Source organism: Sebastes fasciatus, chromosome 8, assembly GCF_043250625.1.
Source record: "Sebastes fasciatus isolate fSebFas1 chromosome 8, fSebFas1.pri, whole genome shotgun sequence".
Lineage (NCBI taxonomy): Eukaryota > Metazoa > Chordata > Actinopteri > Perciformes > Sebastidae > Sebastes > Sebastes fasciatus.
In genome coordinates this window covers 13,550,057-13,568,815 of record NC_133802.1, presented here as the reverse complement: position 1 = coordinate 13,568,815, position 18,759 = coordinate 13,550,057, and the positions used below count along the sequence as shown (strand labels likewise).

Here is an 18,759-nt window from a genome sequence, read left to right as displayed (position 1 = left end):
AATCACACACAGATGCAGAAGCCTTCCGAAGTGTCTCCCCAACCCTTGGGCTTCTTTCTATACTTCATAGCACCAACAGAAGAATCTCAGAATGCATTTATTTGAGAGTTTGTGCATGATCTTCTTGAATTGCGAGACACTAATAAAACCCGGTGTTGTTTTTGAAAGGTGCTTCCCTCCTTGTTTCAATGCTGATATGTTGCCTGAGGGCCTAATGTGTAGTGTTGTCTTACATCTAATGGTGTTTGGATTCGATGCTCAGGCTGGGTCGAGGGCTGCACAACACGTTTCTTCTTTGTAAAAACCATTTATATTCTATATTATATTTGCTGATAAATGTGACATCTGGCCCCTTAGATGCTCCTCAGTGGGTTTTTAGGTTTAGAATTTAATAGTCGAGAAGTACAGTTTCTTGGGCTTCAATTAAAAAATGAGTCATCAGCCTATTATGCTGAAGACGAGATGGTGTTTTAGTAGGTGTTTTATTGGACTCCACTGTAAAATTTGCACTTCTGTGTTATTGCATCTTTTGCATGCTGGCATTTAACTGGACATGGACAATATCTTTCTTTCAACGTGTCAGGACCTGAAGTGCATTTGTGTCCTCTAGTGAAAAAGAGAAGGCTACATGTGGTGATGCTGTGTCACTGACCCCGTCGTCACTGATAGCACATGGATCACATTAGCGTCGTTGTGAGAGCAATAGGGATGTCACGATGTATACTCCTGTGTGAATTAATAATTACTTGACAAATGAAAAAAAAGTACAGATTTTTTCTCATTTTAAGAATCTGAGTGATAAATGAACATAACAGTTTTAAGTGAAGTTATAGAGAAAAAAAAATAACTATAGGCCCAGCTTACATCGCGATAGAAACGATATAGAAAAATATATATACAATAGACATTTTATTTCGTTTTGACGTACAGTACAGTACCGCAGGCACCGGGTATCAGTGCTTCAGACTAACAACATCCCGTCGACAAAGGGACGATGGAAAATTTCCCAGATAATGCTACATTGTGAACAAAAACAATCTGTGTTGAAACCAGCAGGAGGAGAGCTAGTAATGTTAGCTGTTAGCAGCCTACTTGGCTAAATAACAGAGCTAACAGCTAATGTGAGCTAACATTATGGTGCGTTCAAGCTCTATTCAGTAACAATTAGTATTGGGCGTAGGTAAATTCTAAAGTTGTCATGATATGTTCAAATGTAATCTTGTAAAATGTAGTTTTTGGGAAGGGAACTTGAAGCGGAGCATCAGGAATTAATACATTCATAAAAAACAGTATGCAAACGGTAATAAAGGAGTGTATGTTGAAGTACATGGCATTTGTTGTTTTGTTTTTGTTTTATACTGTGGTATCGAAATGGGTTTTGAGAATCATGTAATTTCACTGGTATTGGTATCAACTGCTAAATTCCTGGTATCGTGACATCCCTACATGGATCACATGAGCATCGTTGTGAGAGGAAAACTGTAGATTTGAATGATATTTGAAAGAATATCTTTAATTGGTGCATTTCTTATCCACTTCACACAAAAAAAAATCAAATAAATAAAAGTGAAGCTTAAATAGATTAATACTTTCTGCTTCGATTGCAGCCATTTGTGTAGTTTTTCTTTATTTGGCAAGGAGTAATGCCTTTGTTGTCCTCGGTGTGCTGGAGCCTCACAGACTCTTTTCTCGGCTACTATAGGATTCTTTTTTTTCTCCCTTTTTTTTTGGTTGAACAAAAAAATCAAACACATTCTTTGTCGTACTAGTGTCTACGCTGTGTGTAAGCTAAGAATTTGCTTTTTGGTGTGTAAGCGTAGGCGTGGGGGCGGGCATGAAAGCATGAAACATAAAGCATGAGTGATGCGTTAGCATTGCATTGGTGTCTTGCTTAGTCTACCTAATTTTGCTGAGAGGTTTTGAAATGAGCAAACGCTTAATTTATGGTTGCGACGCTGTTATGGGATGATAAAAAGATGCCTTCTATTGTTTTAAAGGACTGGGATATGTGTGTGTGTGTGTGTGATTCACTAAACCCTGAAATAGCCCACCACCACTTAAGGAAACCGAGCTTCTCTGGTTTGTGCACTGCTGTGAATCAGTGCTTACTACAGCATTGTGTCACATTAATGTTTGAGTGCTACATATTGTCAAGTAGATGTAGGACTTAAACAGCACTTACAGTGAAGTGTACTTACATCAACTCCTTGTTTATTTCTTTCCAGAGACATCCGTGCAGACGCCGTAATGGTTTCCGTGTTTATATTGAACTTGACCTCTGACCCCCTGACCTCCTGCATAAGCTTGGTAATCATTTCATTTTTTATTTGGTGCATTATGATTGATTTTACCCTTTTGCCATTAACCATTGCCATTATCTATCACAACTGTTATGTTCAACTGTCTTCTCGCCTTATTATTCTCCCTTTGTGTTTTCTAATTGTTTCTCTTTGTCACATTATAACTGTTGCACTCTCTTAATTTATCTGTGTCTTGTTTTATTTCACCCTCGTCTCTCTCTGTGCTCTGTTACCTCTATTGTCCTTGAGCTATTAGCATTACACAAATAATGTCAACTGTGTTTGCTAACATCTTTAATTTCTTTTTTATATTCTCTCATTTCTTTTCATCATCTTTATATGATAAACCATCCAACCATGTTTTCATTGATTTCTTCTATCTATTACCAAGGATTACAACTCCCTATTTCATACATTGTGTACTGCAGTACGTCTCTGTCACCTACCTCTCTCTTTTTTTCTCCTATGTGTGTGGGTGGAGGTAATGTTTGAAAATGACAACACAAGGAAACTAAAGACAGAGGGAAGAAATATGGCACAGCAATGTATTGCAGTATTACATCCCTTGTGTGTATTATGCTATTATTTCCTGAAATATCAACCTAACGCCCACCAGGCAGACGATACGCACACAAATGCATCATCCGTTTTTTTGCTAGATTTCCTCCAAAACCCCGGTCCTGGTAGATGGTAGGCATTTAGCATCAGCGATAGGCCAGTGAGCCCACGGAGTGGCAGGGCCGGGGCTAGACGTTAGGAGAGCTGGCAGCAGGAGGGAGAAGGAAGTCACAAGGTTGCAACCCAGAGCAGTAGACTTGCTTGTCTCAGCAGAGTAAACATCACCCCTCGTCTGCACACAGTAATGACTAACAGAGGAGGACGTGCACAGAAACACTATCAGGACTACTGGCTTGTCCTGCCAGACCCCACGCATGCCATTCCTATCATCTCCCAGCCTTTGCATGCCTAAAAACAAGCAGAGCGTTATCGCCCTGTGCAATGTTGTGGGCACAGGTATTATTAAAGGTGCTGCACCTCTTCTTACCTATGCCCTTGTTTGTTTAAGGTAACATTGTCTAGTTCTGAGGGCCGCCTTTCCTTTATTCAAAAACAAGATGGATAAGTGGAGTGTTTTGGTGGTGTAGTAGACTCACAGACTGTATACATAGATGGACGATGGGTCTCCACTTCCAACCCATTATAGAATAAGTGAAGCCAAAATATCCCGGATACGGGGAGCTGCCATCTTGAGATTTGGACGTTATTTGGAGCCAGAGTCTGCGCAGTAGTGATCAGGGAGCTGGAGCCACGGTATTGAGGTCCCGTCCACACACCCGCCCGAGCTAATCCCAGGCTGACTTGTTAGTGTGGGCCATCTAGCTGCTACGTTAGCACCACGGTAGCTGTTTGGCTAGAAAGACACAACAACTAACCATAATACCTCATTTATAATTACATTTATGATCAAATTTACACATGTTCCATTGCACAGACTTGTGACGGTTATGGAAAGTTTTAAAGTTACATCTCCTCTCTAGTACAATTTCCGGGCCTCCGACTCCGCAACTACTCCACTCAGAGCAGCTGTCAATCTCAGCTGTCAATCATGGCGTCTCATCCCCTTTTTATAGCACCAAACAACTCATTAAAACTAAACGTATCACCTGAAAATATATCAGCATGATAAGAACTATTTAAAATGACAGAAACCCTCTTTGGGAAAATTGTATTTGACGTGTACTTTGACTTTTTAGTTTGGCCCATGTCCCATCCGCTAACATGAAGGGGGCGGGCTTTATTAGCTATACTGCAGCCAGCCACCAGGGGGCGCTCGAGATGTTTTGGCTTCACTTTTTGGGAGCTGTCTTATCGTCCATCTTTATCTATGACAAGACTTCATTGGGGTTTATTTTTAATGAGCTACAGTTCCATACGCAGATGTACTGACCATTCTGCACACCAACTTATCAGACTCCAATCAGAAGCCGTGGAAAATGCAGCCTAACAACGGGAAATTATGAGTGATTGGGAGCATCTTGAGATCTGACCCCCAGTTGTTTGACTGATTTTCTTTTAATTGGTTGTCGTCTCCCACTTGACACCATCAAAGCTTCGCGCTGGAGGTGAGGCAGATGAAATGGTTCCATAATACCGTGAGTTATGATAAGACACACCGCTTTGGAAACATTTTTTGAAATGTGATTGCAATCACAAACTAGTCACCAGATTATTGTCCTAATGTTAATGAAGAAGTATGAAGATGCAGTGTAGATTGCACACAAGCTTTGCATGTTTACTCTCAACCAAAACAGGCCTTTTGTGAAATCGCTTTTTTGTTCACACCTAAATGTAGTAAATGTTTGGCATGTGCGAAACAAAACAGAATGACAAAGAGCACTTAAAACGTCAGTGATTAATTTATGTGCCCGAGCGTATGGTTATATCTTTATTTGTTCTTCACTGGTACTCATAACATATTCAGCACCTCTTTTAGTGGTTGTGGTGCAAATTTACTATATCAGAACCATCTGTTGTCTTAATGTTAACTTCGGCTTCAACTTCAACTTTATTGTGCCCAAAGGGAAATTTGTCGCACACAGACTCAAACACAAGATACATAAAACATAATGAAATACATAAAACATATGACATCAATATGTAGAGCATATGCTAGAACCTCCCACCTAACAAAAGTTGTTCCTATTTCATTATTAAAACAACAGATGAGCCGGCCAGTCAAAGATAAAACAGCCACCAGCAGCAACGACAAGAATCAAACCCTCTTCGAAATATACGTTCACCGCTGTGATCAGATCAAATGCATGTGGCAACTGTTCAGTTGACTAGTAAAGCACGAACTAAAGGCTTAGTAGCATCCATCTAAGGTGTTTCCAATTAAGAGGCTCTCTTTGCAGTTCTGCACATAGTGGAATATACAAACACAGACAAATTTGTCTTGGGTTTGCATTTTATTTATCCAGCAGATTTTACTGCAGAAACATTTGTTATACCCTGCTTAACAAAAGCATCTTTTTTTTTTCTTCTCGTAGCGAGGGCAGAGTTGCTCCAGGAGTGGGTGCGTTTGTTTAGACATTTAGAGAGCCTTAAATGTGTCTGAGAGAATTATTGTAATCTACGAGTTAAAGTCCATTTCCATCATAGTAAAATCCTCAATAAGAATGTAGGTATGTGTCAGGCTTGCCACTCGAGAGCACCGGATTCATCCTCCAGCTGAATGAAAGGCAGTGACTGGAAAAGGTTGAGGACATAGTTGTAATACAAAGAGCGACACGGCCTGGAAATTTGCATGGCGAGGAGGAGCGGATGCCTCCCCGAGACTCGGCGAAGACAAGTGTTTGCTATGCCCGGTGATGTGCGAGACAGAGCGAGCCGAAGATTATTGTTAGCATACTGAGAAAAGATCATGAATTCCAATGATTCCCCAAAGCGCGGGCTGAAGATTTACTGAGACTGTGCCTCTACCCACCTCTATATCCGCCACGTATGTCACTCCAGAGCGCTGTCAGCGCAGATGATATTAGGTCGAGGGGAGTTGATGGTGTCCCCCTGTGCACTGATTCAACATCTGATAATGAGGAAGAAATGTTATTTCAGTTAAAACCACAAGCCGTGTTTGAGGAAGAAAATAGCAGACAGCCCGAGCCCGGTGCACCAAGCAACAAGCTAAAAAAAAAAAAATAGATGACGGTGAAAAATTTCCTTTCGAGGCTGTTTAATATGTGTTAAGGCGTGAGCTTGTGAGACCTCTCAGCTCCAGTAATTTCAGCACATCAAAGACATGCCTCCTCCCCAAGCTGGTGTAGTCTTAAGAAGGGCTCATCATATCCCATCACACATTCACCCAAGGATCTTGTGAAGGAATACCTCCAACCCTGTAATTTAGTTCATTAAAACCGGACCAACGCGGCTCGGTCAACACCACGACTAAGCGCCGTGCTGCGACAGCGATTGCAGCTGCTAGTCCTTGTCCCTCGTTGACCTGTTTTGTTAACTCCACCGCTGTATTTCACCGCCTGATTAGATGTCACTCAATTAAAAGCACATTTCTGCGGGGAGAGCGGCCTCCCTAGTTGCCATGGATGCCGCGCGAAAAAAGGTAGCAGAGCCACGTAATGTGTGTCCCAGAGCACCATAATGAAATATCCACGCCGGTACAGCAGAAATACACAGACAAGCCAAACTTTCACACCCAATCAATGAGAGCTGTGCTGCTGACTTTTTTTTTTTTTCCTCAACGTTGAAAAATTAAAAAGGATGTGTCTGACAAGTCACAGAGGACTCTCACATTTTATAGTCAGCTATGAGAAGCTCCAGTATTAATAGACCTCTCCTAATATGCCTCGCATTGGTGGTCCCTGAACACCCTGATCAGGTAAGGCCCAGCGAAGCAAAGATCATTTATAAGTGGTTCATTATTTTACCTTCAGATTCCTCTGTCTGGCATTGATTTAATAAACACTGATGTATCTCCTTGTAGAAGAGAAGTGCCATTTTTCATTTTCCAGATTTGCTATCTTTGTTATCGCCGCTATCTGTCGTGCTCTGGCATTTCGGCGGTAATGCGCTCCCAATCTGTACGGGTAGCGGCGCCGGGGAAATAGTGCAATTCTTCTATGGCAGATATTCCTTTTAATGTTTACTGAGAGATTCTTTAAAAGGAAATATTGTCTTTTATCTGTCTGACTCTATGCACTATACACGTCCAGATATGGCTTTGTAAATGAACAGTTTGTCTAATAAAGTTCCGCCAAAGTGCCCTGATTATCCATGAAGGGATCCAACAACGTGTGACACCAACAGTGAGGTACAATAATTAATGATCTATCGGCGTGTTCTGATGATTAATGCATTTGTTTTTGCAGTTTGATGGACCCATAAACTGTGCGAAACAGACAATGAGCTTCGCCATCGTGTATTCCCTGTGGTGAATAGCAGCAACAGCGCTGAGGCGCACTATAAAAAGCACAGAGAAAGTGATGAAAAGAAAAAGGAAAAACAGCCTCTTTATTATTAAGGTTAACTGTCAGTAAAGGCTCATGCTCCCGTCCTATCGTTTCTGTGACTGAGGCGCTTGTTGAGCTTGTTGTATTTCCCTGCTCAAAGGATTCTCCTGTGAAGTGTTAAAAGCAGTTTGCTGGTCAGATTAGGTGTGTATGGCCGGCACATCAAATCGAGATGAAAATGAAATGGAATGATCAATTTGCCCTGCATTAATCCCCCCTCTCCAGCTGCATCCTATCGATTTTCTTGTTCAGCTTCCTTGATAACAAGAATCATTTAAAGGTCACATTTTGATGTCTGTCAAAAAGAAAACATTCCTAATGCACTGTGAGTGGCCTTTGAGGCTTACGGTTGTCAGAAAGCGCCGACTGAATCTTGGCACCGTCGGACAGATTAAACAGAAAACAGCACTAAATGGCCTAAGATGCGGCGGTTAGAAGTTTGCAGATAGCACTCTTACTGAACTATTAAAATCCTTTAGAAAGATAATTCTTATAAATAACCCTCGCTCGAAATGATATGGGTTTCCCTTTAAGGTAATAATTATGATGTATACCAAAATGATTTCCATCCAAGCATACATTTTTAATTCATCAGAGGACTGCAGACTTTGCAAAAACCCACTGGTGATGCATTTGCTTAAAATAGCTCCGCGCATGCTATCCTGATGGACATACGAAAATATTGCTAATGAGAGTGCCAGGCTCGCGTCGAGCTGCGTTGAGACACCAATATTCAGCTTTACTTTTATCGCGAGCAACACAGATAGATGTTACTTTTGCTCTCTCTTTCTTTCTGTTGTGAATGTCATTGTTAGTTGCTAGATGGTACACATATGCTACTGTGTGAATACAGTAACTGTTCAGAGATCAGCAGCTCCCCTGGTTTTTCACAAACATCCAGAGCTGACCTTTACTCGCTCCAGCTCCAGGATATGGAGCCGTGCATCATGGGCCACTGCCTTGGGCACTTAGGATTCTGGGAGGGAGATGTCTTCAGGGAGATTCTGATCAAACGGAGAGCATGCACAGTTATCAAAGCATCTGCACTTCTGTTTGTACAGTTTTGTTATAAAAGCCAACAATTATAGTCACTTCATTCACACAGTCTTTATTTAGTGTAACGGTACTTTTGCCAGGGACCAATAAAAGTTAGACATTGGATTAGAGAAAGAAATATTTGTAAAATATGCTCAAACCATTGCAAGATAAAATGCTACATTATGCCTATTCTCTCTTTTAAATGTATGCCTCTAATTTCGAGACAAGCCTATGTGGGGGTGAACAACATTTTTTTTTTTTTTGCAATTTTGTACCGTATAAGAGGATTAGGCAGCCAAAGAACATTAATACAATTCATATTAGCAGGTTGTAGAGGAATCCTTTTTCAGCAGGTGGAGTTGGTGCAGACTTCAGTAATGGCCAATCACATCAGCTCCTCTCATCTCCATTAAAATCAGCAGACAGTTTAATGGGCGGGGAGGAGCGTCCTCCTGGCTGGCTTCTCTGAGGAGGAACGGCCCCTCTCTGGAGGTGCACAGTCTCTATAGCAAAAATATGAATATAACAGACTTGCTTTCTCATATCAATTCACAGAAAAATTCCTGCTGTGGCAAATTAGTCCATGTTAATGTGATAGTATGATAATGTGAAGATAATAATGTGCATAAAATACTGTTTTTATAGAAATATTTTTGGAGAAGCCAAATAAACTTCTAAAAGTGCTGTTTAAAAATGAGAAAAAAAGACGTTGAGAGAAGCACAGTAGGTTGTAGAGATGTTCCAATACCATTTTTTCCTTCCCAATACCGCTTCAGATACCTGAATTTGCGGTATCGGTCGATACCGAGTACCGATTTAGTGTGCTAAAAGAAAAATATAGTAATTATTATTTAACAGCTGTGACAAACTACCTGCAATCAGTTCTTCTTTGCTGCTCTAAAACAGTTGTTGCCAGTGGGCAGCCATGATACATCCAGGGCGACTGCAGCACAGTGAAGGCTGCTGTTTTGGAGTGGCGAAGAAGAATTGATTTCCGGTTAAAAAAGTAGATTTTTTGGTGGGTTAATAAAGTATGGTATCGGATCAGTGCAAAGACTGGTGTACTCGCCAATACCTGATGGGAAGCATTTTCCGATATCGGTATCGGAACAACTCTAGTTGGTTGTGTTTATATATTTTTTTAGATCCTGGTGTTGGCTCAGAAGATTTAATAAATCACTTTGAGCTGCAACTAACAATTATTTTTTTTATTGATTCATCTGCCAATAAGTGTCTTGATTAATGGATTGATCGTTTGCGTTTTGAAATGTCATAATGTCATTTTGCAGAGCCCGAGGTGACATCTTCAAATGCTTTGTTTTGTCCCAGCAACAGTCCAAAACCAAGAGACATTCAGTTTACAAAGATATAAAACAGAGAAAAACGCAAGCAAACCATCACAGAGGCTGCAACCAGAGAACGTTTGGCATTTTTGTTAGAAAGAATTACTTATAGCTACTATTACTCGATTATCAAAATAGTTGGCCAACAATTTTCTTTCAATCGACAAATCGATTAATAGCCTAATTGGTCCAGCTCTAAATTAATTGGGTGATGCACAAAGTTTGACCAGTGCATAATAGTGTCATTACTGACTCTGCCTTAATCTCATTAAAAGTTGGATTTAAAGTTAAATCTATACTCAATGAAAATGTTATATCAAAGTAGGGCTGCTCAATTATGGCAAAAATCATAATCACAATTATTTTGGTCAATATTGAGATCACGATTATATAACACAATTACTCATTGACTTTCTAAATGCATGATGTTTCCAAAGAAGATGTTGTGTAGACGAGATGCCTTTCCAAGCCAACGTAGAGCCGATTGTGGCGCACCACTATGGAAGAGATATGCCAGCGCCGGGTGAGAGTTCCCACAAGGGGAGCGGTCATCCCTGACCCGCTGAGCCGCTGTAAAGGAAAAGGGTTGCACTGGATTTATAAAACAAGACAAAACAAGAGGGTCACTGCGAAATGGAATGCGGCATAATAATTGTTTTATCTTGATTATCTTGTTATTGTAATCGTTGGAAGCCAAAATTGTAATATAAAATTGAAATCCGATTAATTGCACAGCCCTGTATCGAAATGAAAGACGCAAGTAAGCACAACTTATGGAAGGGGTTTACATGATTTTGGGGAGGTCTGTGTGTGCACGTCCACCAAAAAAAGCCAAAGAAATTGCTGTCTGCGTTTAAGTTTGCGACAAGGCCCGTTTCATGCCGAGGAAGAAAATATGTTCCTTCTGTGCAAAGAGGGAAAAATGATTTATTTTCTCACAGTTTAAGGAAAAAGCAGCAGTATAATGGAGGTTTATGAATACTTGATGAGTGCCCCTCGTTTAGTTTGTGTGTGTGTGTTTTCGCTCCGCTACCTGTCTGAGCCCATACTGCTTGTTGTAGTGGGCGCCCCCAAATAGAGGGTGAGGAGAGCTGACTGAGTTTAGGAGAAGAGGAGCAGCGAGCCCTTCCACTCACTGTGCCTGGGTCAATATAAAACATCATTACTGGGGTGTCATAGAAAATTTGTGCACTTTCTGCTCCATCTAGCAGCAATTTTGCTGGATAAGCACTGCTCTCGTTTGGCCCGTTTTAAGCATTTTCGCTAAAGAAAGGCTTGCAAACAGGAAGCCATCGCTTCCCCACAGGGGGCCCTGGCAGCCCAAATCCCCCCAGCGCTGCCTCTGCTCTTATATGTGCAGTGTTTGTGTGCATGTGTGCGTGCCCATGTGCATGCATAGACACTCATCTTCTTTATCATGTCTATAGTTTGTGCGGGCTACATCTGTGAATTCCTGCAGAGCAACACGGCTTATGAAGTGTGGAGCGTGACAGGCTTGTGCACCACATTTCTATCTTTTTTTTCTTGCTTATATGTTTTGATAACTGAGAATAAAGACTTCTGTGGAAAGGTTTCCAACATGCAGATACTAGTTTGACATAATTAATCTCCTAGTAAGCCAGTATTATGCTTGTTATTCTGATTACTGATGTGCAAGCTCTTAACGCAACAGCTTTCCCATCATTTTTTTCTATCCTTTTCCAGCTGAAATATACATTTTACTCCCTGATGTCAAAAAGAACACCTCGGAGTAAAAAATACAGTTTCTATTCTATCCATTGAGTGGCTGACGGGGACATTGGCAAGCTATTCACATGTTGTTGTTAGAACGATTTTTCCCCTCCTCATCCGTGCAAAATAGAATTTTATGAAAGCAAACAGAATGACATGTTTATAAATATGTATGTCTGCCTTCTGGACAAGCTTCTCAGCCAGTGCCACGTTGGCCCCATCGCTTCATGGCGCAACCTTGTAATTTCACAGAGTAGGGGAGAGAAAAGGAATCAAAGGGAAATCATAAAGGATAAAAAGTGCCGTTTGGTCGTCCTGTAAAGTGTTTTTTCTTGTGTGTGTGCAGCAGCAGAGACAGGCTGAACAGAATGTACACAACAAAGATACTGAATAAAACATGATCAGATAAAAGCCAAACATGCAGAAAATACCGGAAAGGTCAGAAAGAACCCCGGCCATAATTATGGATGGAGAATTTGCCAGGAATGCACTAATTAAACCACAGACAAATCTCCAGTCTCGACCTCCCCCTTGTCCCCGCAGCTCCACCATAAGCCCGCATATTAATCATCGGGGAGGGGAGCGAAGACTTGGCTGCCCCGGTGCTGCTGCTGTACTAACAGAGTGTACTTTAAAAACACACATTCATATAAGCCACATTATAACGGAGAACAAACGAGATGCAGGGCTGGGGGAGGATCCAGATTAGATTAAGGAGTGAAAAGTTGGACTGAGTTGAAGGTTGAGTAGCTTCCTGCTGGAATAAGGAATGGTACCAATTAGGGATGTCACAGTGAAGAAGTTTTCCCACCGGTTAATAAACCTGTGACATCACCGGTGTGGCCGATTACACCGGATATTTCGCAAGAAAAGACGGCGCTCAGCATCTGTAGAACTGTACTTTGATTTTTACAGTCAGAGGGCTGTTTGTCTGGTCTCTCCGGTCCAGCTTTTCGCTGCGAGGCTGCAGGTTTCCACCTGGAGCCGCTGCGCCGTGCACACCGGTTGTGACCGATTGCCTCATTAATATTATGGTTCCCTTATTGCATTGGGTTTAAATCCGAAGTATTGCCAAATAGACATTTTTGCTTTTCGCTTCGACACCAAATCCTCCGCCATCGTCTTGTCTGTCAACTCTCTCTCGTCCCGTGTGTGTGAAATCGGACTCCTGCTACTCTGTGCTCCATATGGAGCAGACACTTTCACTTTCAGTTTGTAGCATCCGTCGTCCGACTATGTATTGATAACACGCCGCTCATACGCCAAAATGAACTAAATTTATTTCTGTAAAAAGCAAAACAATTGCAGGGGCGGTGGGCAAGTGACGTAATCGGTGTATGCCCGACCACCGTGTAACACCGGTAACACCTACTAGCAATCGTTGTCTCTATTTCAAGTGGAGTGGAAGACCTTTTTTTCAACACTAGGCCCTCTCGACTCAGAGTAAAGCAAACAAAGGCATCGGAGGTGGGCCGCGTGTTGTTGTCAGTATCTTAGGCAGCACCGCACAGGTTAAAGTTAAGGCTGGATCATGCTGCTTCCCACCTGCGGAGTGCCCTGTAAGTGTGTGTGTGTGTATCTGTGGTGTGTGCGCAGGACTGACTGTATCACGCTGTTCACCTCCAGTGGTGTGTCTGTAGGTGTCTTTCTTGTTAGTGCCGGATGGCTGGTGATGATCTGAGTGATCCCCTCTCTACTTTACAGAAGTGTACCACATACTGCCTGTGGGGAGAAAAAGGAAAAACATTTAAATGTCTTAAAATGTACCTAATATCACATGATCAACACATTACGTAAGCTGCATTTACAGCTGCTGCATTTATTCTTAATCATTACCTCTGTGGCAAAGCTGTCTGCGCGCAGGAACACGACACTTTTGGCTCAACTGCTGCTTACAGTCTGGTATCAGGGAGAATGTTCTACAGTTCCCCGGGATCCAGATGGCTAACTGTACACGACCTCCAGCACTGAATGATAAATGGCAGAAAAAGCACATTCCATCCATCGCCCCGGCTTACCTCTCGGCTGCACACTGATATTCCCGCTGAAAGTGTGGTGAAAGCCACAGTTGGATGTTCGGATTCGAGGCTGCACTGGAAATGATTTCATATAGAATTACAGCTGCTTAGAAGCTACCTGTGCTGCTTTTGGTGTTCACAGATGGAGGTTCAGATTGGACAAAATGCCGTCAACGAATATGTAATATTCTGATGGTAAGCTTCAGCTGCATTTTTGTCTCTCTGGCGTGAAAGAAAAAAAAATGCTTAATCGTCAAATGTAAGGACCCCCCGTTCTAGTTTTAAGATGCTGAGAGAGGAACAGGTGTGTTCCCCCAACACATCAGTGCCATGAGCATTGTTCAAGGAATTTACAGTGTTAATTGTGTGTTATACCGCACCCTGTGGGGCGCCCTATAAAAGCAAGCCATCCAGTGAATTAGCTTGTACATATTACAACACAGTCTGAATGCAGTATCTGAGGCTTGGGCTGTGTTTTGTTGTTGTGTTCTGTTGTGTTTGGGTCTCTCCAACGGCCTGTTCTGGGAGTGGAGCCCTGGGGCTCGCTGAGCCACACAACCGCCCCTGTCAAAGGAGGCCTGCTGGCTGGCTGGAGCAGCCACAGAGAGTATGTGGCCTTCACAGTTAATCATAACGCCGACTCACTCTCGCCTGATTGTATTGGCGGCTCCAGGGATCTGCCATAATTGGATCCTTGTAAGTGGGATGGAGGAGCTAAACAACCAGATTGCTGTTTGTTTATACCTTTTCATATATTAGTAACGTGCCGAGACTTCTCAAGCAGTCTGGGACTTGTCTCACTGCTTGCCGCTCTAATTAGTAATTCATTCTTAACATATGCCTCAATTGTGGCCCTATCCAGCTATTTGTGATTAACTCCGCTTTAATTAGAGTCGCTCATGCAGACTTTGGCTCTGCATGGACGTGTAGTGGGCACTTGAAAACCACCAGTAACCTGCGTGGGTTCATGTGACAGAGGTGCCCTTGATGGATAGGCAACTTTCTCAGCTTGGACTGGCAATTTCAGATACATTTAGAGAAAAGAAATAAGTACATATATGTATAAACTGACAAACAAAGCAAATAATAAATAAGATGAATGAATTAAAGGCGAAATAAGGTACATTTCTACACATTGTTGGTGGCGGCAAGCTGTCTGAAGCAATGTGGCGGAGCCGCTGTGTGGACGCCTGCTGTTTATGTGAATCAGCCAATGCAAAGCATGGCAAATGTGGCAGCTAGCGAAGTGTGATGCGACCGAGCTTATGCTTGATTTCGATGCATGGAAATACAAACGTGGTGTGAAATCGACGCTTCCAGTCCACTGGCTCCGTCTCGAAATGAATGATTTATTAACTAAAACATAACAGATACCAGTTTTAACTGGTTCCAAATATCAAAGCACTTGATATGAATCGGTGATACATTGTATTATTCGCTGCGAGCCCTTGACAGACGTAGAGAGACACACACTGGGCTTCATCTAACAATTTCTCACCTCTCTTAATACTTGTCACCACCACCCAGCGCTTTGACAACCTAACTTAATCAGCCAGGATTACATATTTCTTTTATCGGCTCCTTTGCGGTAATTAACTTACACGTTTTTGTCAGACAGCCCCCATCATGTCACCTTGGGGAGGCTGCGTTTGTGTACAATTTCACGGTAAGGAATTTCAATATGTCTCAAATTGACTGTCCTAGTGATATAAAAGCTGAAACTTCTCAAAATGAATCGGAAGGCTTTCACATTGGAGCACTCCAAAACCAAAAGCCAGTAATTAAAAGGCGACAGCTTTGCAGATTAACTGCGGAATGGAGTTTGTGGGGAAAGTCATGCAGGGAAGGGGGCATTTAGTCACATGGCCCCGAGTTCCCCCACAGATAAAGCTCATTTTCTCTAGCAGTGGGGTAGAAAGAGTGGAGAACACAGCCCATTTGGTTTTGGCCTCACATTGGGCCCACAGGGGTAGCCAGCATTTTATTTAAGGTCACCAGGAATAAATGGGATTCAGGCTGTGTCTGGCAGGTTGCAGTGGACAGGGCCCCGGCTGGGGCCTTCCACCCCTGCTGCCCCCAGGCGCCCTCTCCATCTCCTTTCGCAGGAGAGAGCGGGGTCTTTTCCTGCCTTCCATTTCACTGTCTGGAGCCCTGGCTAAATACCTCACAACTCTCCCTACTTCCAATACCGCCACTGTGTCAAAGGGTAATAGCATGTTAAAATCCCCCTCAGGTTGTTCAAAAGGGCGAGTGCAGGAAAAAAAGGATCCCAATAGAAAAGCTCTTAATTCCATTTAGCTCAATAATGAGAAACAAAGGGAGGGGAGAGACACGGGGAGGGCCCTGCATTGTTGGGTCTGCAGCGTGTTAACACATGAAACACAGTCAGGCACCCCGTGGTAGCCCACATCAGATGATCCTCTGTTGGGTGACACTTCGCTTGAGCCACTCTGTCATAAAGCCCACAATACGCTTTCAGGGGAATGAGTGGCCATCACAGTTTAAGGGCTTTTCTCTCAGGTGGAGGCAACAAAAAAAGCTACAGAGATGGATCTGGCTGCCAGTCAAGCTTTGTATCAGTGACTGTGCTTTTGAGGAAATATGAGAGGCTGGACCGCTGTCCCATCACAGCGTGATTCCGAATGAGAGGGATTGGAGCTCACGCTGAAGCCAAGCTGCTCTGCAGAGCTGTGAATATGTGAGTGGGCCGTGTATTGTGGCGAGGATAGCGGAGAGGGAGGGGGGGGAGGCGAGGAGGAAGCCCCCGTTTGCTCTACCTTCAGACTGAGACATACTGTTCAAGTGCTAAACGGGGACTGGCTGCATCTCTCATATCTGTCAAGCGCTCTGCCTAATCACTTCTCACCATTTCCAACTTGTTATCTCCTAATGTCTTATAAATGTCTTAAATGTGTGAGAAGGAAAAAAAAGCTTAGTGTGCATTGCAGTAGCGTATACACCACTGAGGTAATTGATACTGTGCTGTCTCAGTGTAGCAGATCCCATGCAAGCTGTTTCAGGACAGCAGCGATGTTCAAACTGTGAAACCCAAACATTGATATGAAATCCTTGTATAAATAGTTTTTTTATGTGTTTTTATTGGATATTATATTTCAGTGCCTACTGGAACATTCAATTCAAACTGCTCTTTATGCACAGGCACAATACCCAAGACACAGACGTGTTAATGTAAGCTGTGTTTGTATATAGGTCTTTCAGAAACAATATCAAATTGATTCCTTTTGTGTTTCTTTTTTTCTTAGTAGAATATAGAATAATACAAATATCAAAATAAAAAAAAAGAAAATACTTGCAATGCAATGCTTATGTCATGCTGCATTGTCTATGAATATTTCCAATCATAGTCATACAATACCTATAATTACTAATTCAAAGGCAACTTCATTATTATGATCAGCTCAACACTGTAAAGCCAAAATGGGTGTGAATGCCCTCAAACAGTACTCTCACATCATAGTCATTGTTTCATTTCAAATCCAATTTGTTCCAAAACCAAAACAATGAAAAATCTACATACCCCAATGCCAATGATGTAAACTGTAAATGCATTTGTACAAATTATTAATGACCTGAAAATTATCCATAGTATTGACACTGTTTGTCCTTTCAGAAAGTCCCATATTAAGGGGCTGCGATATTATTGTTGCCATCCCAGTCGAGCCAATGAACGGCCACTGCTGGGAAGCAATAACTGACAGTCTAAATGCCCCTTCAACAACTGAGCAAGTAACACTTGCAGGCTGTGTGCATCAAAGGTGATAAGTGGAGTATTGTGTAATGCCTTGAAGGTCTTAACGAGGGGTGGGAATCACCAGAGGCCCCACGACGATATGATATTATTAACATTTTTGTGAGTATTGCGATAAGACATATTGCGATTTATTACCTTTTTCAACTGCAAAACATGCAGTCTGTCAACATCTGTTTTATCTAACAAGATGCTGTTTTCAGTTCATTCACTGTTCATCTCAGAGTTTTCATTCACATATCTTGAGATCAGAAGTCAAGAGACCGTTCGAAAATGGCAACGCCAGTTTTTCCTCGCCAAAATGTAGCGCAACTTCGGAGCGTTATTTAGCGCTCTTCCCGACAAGCTAACATGACATTGTTTTCTGGTTCTAGTTGGGTTTTCTAATTCCTATGACACCAATATCTCACTTTAGCGTTAAGACTGAGCCCGCTACAACCTGTGAAAGATCGAATAGCGACTGGGCTGCCAGATTGGATTGTTGAGAGGTTAATAGTTTATATAATAAAAGATTGAAACTTGACGTCCGTGTATCGCGATACTATGCTGTATCGATTTTTTTCCCCCACTTCTAGTCTTAACACAATCTTTGATACCTTTGGTGTACAATACAGTATTATTATTATCGATTAATCTGCTGATCCTTTTTTGGATCAATCCAAAAACCAAAGATAGTCAGTTTACAATTATAGAAAGCAGAAAAGCAGCAAAGATTATCATGTGAGAAGCTGGAACCAAAGAATGTTTGCCATAGGGCTGCAACTAACGATTATTTTCACTGTCGATTAATCTGTTGATTGTTTTCTTGATTAATTGATTAGTTGTTTGGTCAATAAAACATCAGAAAATGGTAAAAAAAAATGTCGATCAGCGTTTCCCAAAAGCCCAAATGATGTCCTCAAATGTCTTGTTTTGTCCACAACTCAAAGATATTCAGTTCAGTTCAAGAAACCAGAAAATATTCACATTTAAGAAGCTGCTTTTTTTCTTAAAAAATTATTCAAACCGATCAGTCGCTTATCAAAATAGTTGGCGATTAATTTAATAGTTGACAACTAGACGTAGAGACAGTTGCAATTATCATAGAAAATAAAGAAATGCAACAAAGTTTCTCAGTTAAGAAGCTGGAATCAGAGAACGTTTGCCAAGTTTTCACAATTTTTGCTTGTAAAATGGCTGAAACAATTCATCGATGATCGAAATAGTTGCTGATTATTCTTCTGTCGATTGGCTGAAACAGCTAATTGACAAACCGTTTTGCCTCTAATATTGTGCACGCACTGTATTGTGGTATCTTTTTCCGACCGTGCCCACACCACAATCCAAAACATATGCATGGAAATTAGGCAGTAATGTGATTATGCAGATTGAGAGAGGAGCCATGGGTACCAAATGTCAGATGTCAGGTATGCATTTTCAGACCCTTGTGGGATGGAGATGATTATCATAGTAATTATTCAGCATTTGAACAATCCGTTTTACTGTGAGGAACACTGGGACGCACATCTGCCCAGGGACCTGATGTTGGTGTTTGTC

At 41.9% G+C, this 18,759-nt stretch overlaps 2 protein-coding genes across 14 annotated transcripts in view; one reads left to right on the top strand and one right to left on the bottom strand.

The window, feature by feature from the left end:
• Window positions 1-18,759, top strand: part of camta1a (calmodulin binding transcription activator 1a) — a 346,100-nt gene that overhangs the window by 57,636 nt on the left and 269,705 nt on the right. For 2 of the 13 annotated variants that reach the window (XM_074643591.1, XM_074643590.1), the window contains one exon: window positions 2,226-2,307. The exons of the other annotated variants lie outside the window; for them this stretch is intronic. In XM_074643591.1, coding sequence (XP_074499692.1) covers window positions 2,226-2,307 — 82 coding nt within the window. The remainder of the gene's footprint in view (window positions 1-2,225; window positions 2,308-18,759) is intronic. 13 annotated transcript variants of the gene reach the window in all.
• The window catches only part of LOC141772528 (acidic mammalian chitinase-like), a 293,197-nt gene that overhangs the window by 109,876 nt on the left and 164,562 nt on the right, over window positions 1-18,759 (bottom strand). The gene's annotated exons all lie outside the window — the stretch shown is intronic.